The following is an 8,981-nucleotide window of genomic DNA, read 5'->3' on the forward strand; positions in this document are numbered from 1 at the left end:
GCTGCTCTCAGCTTTGCCATTTTGCTGCATTCTAGATTTTTCTACCCCCCCCACCGCTTGTTTTCTCCGCTAACATTTTCAGTCCAATGACTTCAGACACATGCTGCATTGTGGATCTGGCTCAAGCTGAGCCCAGCTCATTAACAAGCTATTGTTCACACAGGCTGTTTCTGATCATCTTGTTTTCTCAGAATCAATTGAATGTGCACAGCAAAACGGTAGGCTTGGTGTCAAAGCAATTGTTCCAGATGATAAATTGAGTGCGCACAGGCAACAAGAATTTCAAAGTTGGTGATTGCCTGACCAAAAAAAAAACAACTTTGAACAAGTAACAAATGTCTTTTATTGTGCTATTTGAGTCAGAGTGAAGCAGCTTGACATGGTTGCCCATGCACACACAATCACACGCTCTCGGCACAAGGCCAAGATCATAATGTCACACATGACTTAGTTCCTTTTTTCAAGAGATGCTTCTTGACATATTTAACCACCATCTTCCCATTTTTTGCTCCGGGCGCTAACACTAACACAAGCCATTCTCGATTCAATCGCACAAATGCATATCAACACAGACAAAACGTGGAAAATGTGCCGTCACTATTCGCTCTGACCCGCTTTGATGCCTTGTGGCTTGCGAGGTTTGGCATAAATACGCAATAGTGGGAAGATGCCTATATTTTTTAATTTTTATTCATTTTTTTGCAACTTATTGTAATAGATTTTGATGTCATCACCTCCCTTTCACATGATGTCCTGCTGGTGCTGTGTGGACTCGCTGACAACCTAAGAGAGATATTAAAAAATAGTTTGACTGCTGGTTAAGAATCTATTTATTGTGCAACATTAAGGATCAAAGTATGTTGTAGATAATGCTGGAGAATATTTTCCATCCACAGTTAAGTGTCTTGTGTCAGTCAAGTGGGAACGTGACAAAAAGTCTGGCATGACTGCAGGTTTATTAATATAATCTTTCTTTTTTTCTTTTTTTTTACTAGCAGACTTCTCTTGTGAGAAGTTAGAAAATAGTAGAAAAAAGTTAGAAAATGGTACATGATCAACTTAGCACCCCCAATGAATTAAAAATATTTTCATTACATCTGGATACGAAAAAAAAGATGTCACTGGTTTATTTCCAAGTGACTTCTAATGGGTGTTTGTTTGTGCTTGCGCCAACCTCTCCATCACGGGTCTCGATGGTCTTGATGAGAACTGTCTTCTTTGAGTGCGTCTCGGAGGAACGCTGCGACTGAGACTCGGGACTGGTCTCTGGAATGAGACATACACAAACATAGGCTCATTTTAATTCTAATGACACTTATGACTCTCGGCTCAGCCCACACACCAGTTGGTTGAACCAGCGAGCCTCAAGGGTTGGTTACATGTCATAAATCCCCACACAGTGGTGAGTATGGGTCACTGGAGTTATGTAATATGCTGAAAATAGTGACCCCCCGTGTTTGGTAAGAGGTTATACTTAGTCTTTTGACCCTTCCTCCACAATTTCGAATGCTTATCTTATGGGCATGTTTGTGTAAAGACCGCACAGTTTCACCGACCTCTAAATCCAATGGCGGAATAGGCAGTTTGGAGAGGCATTGTGGTGGTGATCCTAGAAAATAAGAAAACACAAAGATAGAATATAATATACAGCAATTTGTTTAATTCCTATACAGTTAATTTGGCTGTTTGCAAGCTGATCCATAAATAGCCAAAATGTGTGTTTTATTGATGCCCATTCAAATGCATTGGGGGGGGAAAAATAATAAATAAATAACAAATTAAAAGTTTTCTTTATTTTGTGGCTCTGATCAATGACATAATTGATAGATGGGCAACATATATGTTAGGAGCAAGTTTATATAAGAATAGCGCACCTGGTCTCTTCTCCCTCCAGCAGCTTGCGGTAGGTGGCAATCTCAATATCCAGAGCCATTTTGACATTCAGCAGGTCCTGGTACTCCCTCAGGTGACGGGCCATATCATCCTGGAAAGCAAATGCTGTCGTCAAATAAACACCCTTCTCCAAACATTCAAGCACTGCGACGATTGCAAATAAACGCATCTGTGACAAGGATCAAGTGCGCTCGAGTTCCCATTTATGTTCTATTTAAGTGACAGATGGAATATAAAATATTGACCTTCATTTTAGCAATGTCCTCCTCCAGACGTGCGATCGTATCCTGGTAACCGGAAGCCTCACGACCCATGCGGTCTTCAATCTCTCTCATCTGACGCAGCAGAGACTCATTCTATGGAGTAACAGAGATGTGAGGAAGTGGAGAAGTCGAGCAAAAATAAAAAATGCTTCATATGTGTTTGATACTCACGGTGCCCTTGAGTGAGTCAATCTCACAAGTATAGGACTGGATCTGGTGTCGGAACTCCATGCTCTCTTGTTTGGCAGAGCGCAGGGCATCAGTGTTCTTACTCACAGCCTGGTTCAGATCTGTGACCTTAGGAAAGAAGGTTGACATTTGAGCGATAGAATACCAGACCAACGTTTATCTACATAACAAGATTTGGTTTGTGAATGTCGCGTCCTACCTTAGATTTGTACCAGTCCTCGGCCTCTGAGATGTTCTTGGCAGCGATCGTCTCGTACTGCATGCGGATGTCCCTCAAAGCGGCGGTCAGGTCGGGTTTGGACATGTCCATCTGGATCTGCACCTGAGTGTCCTGAATATGGCTCTGCAGCTCACGGATTTCCTGGAGGAAAAACGTGTTTTCAACACACATGGAAATCGTAGATGTTAAGTAAAAAGTTAATTGTGTTATTTATGGCACGTACAATATTAGCAGAGAACAGACAACTATATTAGGCTCATTGAATTAGGCACAACTGTTACATTTGAACTGATAAGGCTTGGTTGCTTTCAGCTGCCCTGTGGACCAACCAAAATAGCTTTGCATCTGTTCACATGCATACTCTTCTTTTTTGTTCTTGATATAGACAACAGCTGACAAGCTCTCTTCAAGCAGGCCACAGTTGAGAATTTCCCAAAGGTTAAAGTTGAGGTGTAAAAAAACTGCACTTCACCATTTGCTTCTTCAAACAGATCATAATCATGGAGTTCAGTGAATATGAGTTACTGTGAAATGTGTCATAAATATCCCATGTGTATATTTTCCAGCCCCTGAACTTTTCAATGTGCCAGCATCCGATTGAGTCTATTTACAGTATTTTGGACATTGGTCAACAGCTACAAAAGATATATTTAACTGACTGCTCAACAAACCTCTTCGTGGATCTTCTTGAGGAAGGCAATCTCTTCTTGCAGACTCTCGATACGCCTCTCCAGGTCCAACCGGGCCAGAGTGGCACTGTCCACATCCTAGAAGAAAAAAAAAAGGAAGAGCAGATATATAGTCTGTCTATAGGAAGATTAAATTGAGTTAGTGGGGGACATTGCAGTAGCGTTAATGAACTGGGGGGGTTGACGTACAGCTCTGAAGGCAGACAGATTATTCTCGGCTTCTTCCTTTTGGTGAACCTCCTCCTGTAGTCTGCAATGAAGAAAGGAAACAATGAAACTTGTATTTAAAAAAAAAAAACTGCATTTTGACACCAAGTTTATCACACAACTGTCACAATGGACACTGGGTGGAAGAAAAATTACAGAACACAAATCAAGGTGTTTTTAGTGATGGGAAAATGAAGCTTCAAATTTGCTTCATGAACCAGTTGTATTATTTTACTTCTCGAGATGGCACTTACTGTTCACACTGACTTGCCATTTCTTAAACCAACAATGTCATCTAGAAGAGTAAAAAAATATAACAACTGGTTCATGAAACAAATTTGAAGCCTCAGCTTTCCATCACTGCCCTCAACCACCCGCTCACCTACCTGAGTTTCAGTTTTTGAAGGTCATCAGCCAGGTTATCTCTTTCCACCTCCACACGGGCACGCTGGTTGGACAAAGCTTCAATTTGCCTCCTCAGCTCCCTCATTTCATCTTCGTACATCTCAGCCACACGCCCGGGTCCCTCGCGGCCCTTGAGCTTCTCGATCTCCACCGTCAGAGCAGCGTTCTGCTGCTCCAGGAAACGAACCTTCTCAATGTAGCTGGCGAAGCGGTCGTTGAGATGCTGAAGCTCGGCCTTCTCGTTGGTCCTTGTGTTGAGGAAGTCTTGGTTCATGGCATCGGCCAGGTTGAAGTCAAGTTTCTCGCCGTAGGTGCGCATGGCTGTGGAGGAGCCCAGGCCGAGGCCGGCGCCCCCGGAGGACGCCCTGAAGCTGGAATACGACGGACCACCACTTTTGACTTCATACACTCGAGTACTATGGCTCGAGGAGCTGCGACCTCCTCCTCCATGAGTGGAGAAGAGGGAAGACATCGGAGATGAACCGACACCAGTACCAAAGGTGCGACGGTACGAAGAGGCCGACTGGGCGGAAGATGAGTAGGACTTGCTCATGGCTGCTGGTTTGACGTATTTGATGTTGGTGGAGTTGCTCGAGAAGCCAAGACCCAACTGAGCTGCTGGGTGAATGGGACAGGAACCAAGTGAAGAACCCCCCTGCAGCATGCGTGGCTATTTGTAGCTTTGCCACACCCACCGTCACCAAGGCACCGCCTCAATGTCCGCCCATTACCTCTTTTGTCTTTCTACCACCTGACTCCACCTTGCCTTCATTTTTTTTTTAAATCACTTTTGCATAACTTTTATCATAATAATTTTGACAGCACTTACACTCACTAGTCATAACATTAGGCATACCTGCACTGCGTCATCTCCTGGTATTCGCTCATATCATGTCGCTAAATAAATTTTGGAGGATTTTGTACAGACTTCCGACTGCTTACATACATATTCCAAAGGCCTATGCTGGACATTTCCTCGCCCCTCTGCAGCCACTCAGCTGTTGCAGTGCTTTCCGTCCCTCCTAACCCCCATTAGCCTCCTATTGCCAGACGCCTATTCAGCTGTCCAGCGAGTCTGGTTTCAACTGCTTGTGGTTGTGCGTGTGCGTGCGTGCGTGCATGACAGATGGCTCCTGAATATAATTGAGTGTTTCATTTGCATGCGGTCATTTCAACAACCCAAAATGGTGAGTTGGATAGTTCTTAAACACTGTATCGAGTAAGTAAAGAGGTCAAAAGGCAAACATGAAAACTCTATTTATCTATTTTTTACAATAGCACGTAATAATGAGTTGGGACAATCTGAAAGCCAATTCCTAAAGATTACTACTATTTTTATTTATTTTTTATAATATCAAAACAATTCTATAAACACAGTGTGAGTTGCCACCCAGTCAGTAGCTATACTTATAGCTGGGTCATGCATTGCCCTCCCTCAGTTATGTAAGGAGTAGTATGAGTTACTGCCAAGAAGGTCACATAATTTTGCCATAGGGGATCTCCACTCTGTCACACAACAGAAGTACGATGCTATTTGTGTGTCACTTTATCCTAAAAGAATTTCTAAAAGTAAATCCAAATACAAACTAGCAGTGGCGTAGCCAGGAATTTTTCCAGTCGGGGCGCGCGCCCACAGGAAAGAAAATCGAACATCACCCACGCCGTTCGCTGATCGCTAAAACAACATCCGGGTCCGGGAAAAAAGTTAAATCTGTGCAGTAAAGTGTGTCAGATATTCACTTCTTTTTTTTTTTTTTTTGCTCTTCAATGAACAACAAATAGTGGAAAACGAAGACAAAAATTTCGCTATGAGCTGGTGAGTCCTCTGCATGACTGTGTGGATTATTTGGAAGTTTTTGTGCTCTTGAATATGTTGGAGAATGAAATAGAAGCACATCCCTGTTCAAATGGCAGTCCAATAAAATCCGCCAAATTGTTTTCATTTTCTCCAAGTGGTTACACAATTGTGCACACCCTTTTATAGGTGCTTTTTTAACACGAACGCAGGCAGGAACATGCAGTGGCGTAGCCAGGAATTTTTCCAGTCGGGGCGCGCGCCCACAGGAAAAAAAATCGAACATCACCCACGCCGTTCGCTGATCGCTAAAACAACATCCGGGTCCGGGATTTTTTTCCCATGAAAATATGGTATATCTCCGATTATTAAAAAAAAAGTTAAATAAATCTGTGCAGTAAAGTGTGTCAGATATTCACTTCTTTTTTTTTTTTTTTGCTCTTCAATGAACAACAAATAGTGGAAAACGAAGACAAAAATTTCGCTATGAGCTGGTGAGTCCTCTGCATGACTGTGTGGATTATTTGGAAGTTTTTGTGCTCTTGAATATGTTGGAGAATGAAATAGAAGCACATCCCTGTTCAAATGGCAGTCCAATAAAATCCGCCAAATTGTTTTCATTTTCTCCAAGTGGTTACACAATTGTGCACACCCTTTTATAGGTGCTTTTTTAACACGAACGCAGGCAGGAACATGCAGTGACGTAGCTAGGAATTTTTCCAGTGGGGGCGCGCGCCCACAGGAAAAAAAATCGAACATCACCCACGCCGTTCGCTGATCGCTAAAACAACATCCGGGTCCGGGATTTTTTTCCCATGGAAATATGGTATATCTCCGATTATTAAAAAAAAAGTTAAATAAATCTGTGCAGTAAAGTGTGTCAGATATTCACTTCTTTTTTTTTTTTTTTGCTCTTCATTGAACAACAAATAGTGGAAAACGAAGACAAACATTTCGCTATGAGCTGGTGAGTCCTCTGCATGACTGTGTGGATTATTTGGAAGTTTTTGTGCTCTTGAATATGTTGGAGAATGAAATAGAAGCACATCCCTGTTCAAATGGCAGTCCAATAAAATCCGCCAAATTGTTTTCATTTTCTCCAAGTGGTTACACAATTGTGCACACCCTTTTATAGGTGCTTTTTTAACACGAACGCAGGCAGGAACATGCAGTGACGTAGCTAGGAATTTTTCCAGTGGGGGCGCGCGCCCACAGGAAAAAAAATCGAACATCACCCACGCCGTTCGCTGATCGCTAAAACAACATCCGGGTCCGGGATTTTTTTCCCATGGAAATATGGTATATCTCCGATTATTAAAAAAAAAGTTAAATAAATCTGTGCAGTAAAGTGTGTCAGATATTCACTTCTTTTTTTTTTTTTTTGCTCTTCATTGAACAACAAATAGTGGAAAACGAAGACAAACATTTCGCTATGAGCTGGTGAGTCCTCTGCATGACTGTGTGGATTATTTGGAAGTTTTTGTGCTCTTGAATATGTTGGAGAATGAAATAGAAGCACATCCCTGTTCAAATGGCAGTCCAATAAAATCCGCCAAATTGTTTTCATTTTCTCCAAGTGGTTACACAATTGTGCACACCCTTTTATAGGTGCTTTTTTAACACGAACGCAGGCAGGAACATGCAGTGGCGTAGCTAGGAATTTTTCCAGTCGGGGCGCGCGCCCACAGGAAAAGAAATCGAACATCACCCACGCCGTTCGCTGATCGCTAAAACAACATCCGGGTCCGGGATTTTTTTCCCATGAAAATATGGTATATCTCCGATTATTAAAAAAAAAGTTAAATAAATCTGTGCAGTAAAGTGTGTCAGATATTCACTTCTTTTTTTTTTTTTTTGCTCTTCAATGAACAACAAATAGTGGAAAACGAAGACAAAAATTTCGCTATGAGCTGGTGAGTCCTCTGCATGACTGTGTGGATTATTTGGAAGTTTTTGTGCTCTTGAATATGTTGGAGAATGAAATAGAAGCACATCCCTGTTCAAATGGCAGTCCAATAAAATCCGCCAAATTGTTTTCATTTTCTCCAAGTGGTTACACAATTGTGCACACCCTTTTATAGGTGCTTTTTTAACACGAACGCAGGCAGGAACATGCAGTGGCGTAGCCAGGAATTTTTCCAGTCGGGGCGCGCGCCCACAGGAAAAGAAATCGAACATCACCCACGCCGTTCGCTGATCGCTAAAACAACATCCGGGTCCGGGAGGCAAACGGTGAATGGATAACATCGAGCACATAGAATAGCGCAAGCACATTCGCGCAAGACCGAAAGAAAAAAACGGCATGAAAATGAAGAATCGAAAAAGCTCGATTTTTTTCAACCGGGGCGCAGGGAGTCCTAACCGGGGCGCCGCCCCGGCTCGCCCCGGCTTGGCTACGCCAGTGCAAACTAGAATTAGTACGCATTGACCTCCCGGGAACACACTAATTGATGATTTTTTAAATAAACACAATATTATTATTAGTACAAGATTTTTTTTTGTCATAAAACAAGGTCTTGTTACTGTAACTTGCCTGTAATTATACGAAGAGCTGATCTTTCCACAAGATGTTTTAACCACTGGAGGTGAAAGCAACAGAGAGAGTTTCACTCTATAGAACCGTGTTGGCTACCTCAGGAAAAGAAAATTATTGTGATAATGTACAGTAGGTCGATAGACATTGCTGGAAAGAGGCAATGTGATCAATAATAAACACAAAAGCAAACCTCTCTCTGGTTTTCTCCAGAGTCAATACCTTAGACACAAAGAGGGACTGAACACTTGGGGGGAATCAATCACAAGTGACGCAAGCACTGATTATGCACCTATAGAGTCCGTGCAAGCATCCGAGCACGACTACAACATGTGCATGTAGGGGTGGGGGGATCCAATGGTTCAAAAGGCCCTTGTGTGTGTGGCCTTGCCAGTAGTCATCTTTCACGAGGCACATGTGTCAGCTGCCGGTGGTGTCACACTATTTTTAGCATTCCTGTTCGTCCAGCCCACACGTCCAAAGGATCATTTGAAATGACAGGTTCCAAAACGCTTGACACAAATGAGGAAAATGATTATTATTTTTTCTGATACCCTTACAACTGATGTCAAAAGTTGCAGATGATTGAATGCCAAAAAAAGTGATTGACCACCACAATTTGATACTACTACAGCAAATGTATTGATCCATATTGTAATCATCAAATATTCTGTGCTTTAATTGGGCTTCATGGCAGTGCTAATAGAAAAAAAGGTTGAATGCTAATTACTCCCTCACTGTGTTCATATTCCAGGGGTGATGCACGGTGTCCTCATTACATTGCTAT

General features: G+C 42.4%; 1 protein-coding gene across 1 annotated transcript; it reads right to left on the minus strand.

Moving 5' to 3' along the window:
- Nucleotides 1-319: 319 nt before the first annotated feature.
- Nucleotides 320-4,527, minus strand: desma (desmin a). The gene is made up of 10 exons (XM_037280708.1): nt 3,848-4,527; nt 3,444-3,504; nt 3,237-3,332; nt 2,545-2,706; nt 2,328-2,453; nt 2,139-2,249; nt 1,875-1,984; nt 1,557-1,609; nt 1,175-1,266; nt 320-783 (listed from the first exon to the last, which is right to left on the minus strand). Exons 1-10 carry the CDS (start codon nt 4,417-4,419, stop codon nt 742-744), a joined length of 1,425 nt encoding a protein of 474 aa, XP_037136603.1. The 5' UTR covers nt 4,420-4,527; the 3' UTR covers nt 320-741.
- Between the last annotated feature and the right edge of the window lie 4,454 nt (nt 4,528-8,981).

Source organism: Syngnathus acus, chromosome 21 (genome assembly GCF_901709675.1).
Source record: "Syngnathus acus chromosome 21, fSynAcu1.2, whole genome shotgun sequence".
In the NCBI taxonomy this organism is placed as follows: domain Eukaryota; kingdom Metazoa; phylum Chordata; class Actinopteri; order Syngnathiformes; family Syngnathidae; genus Syngnathus; species Syngnathus acus.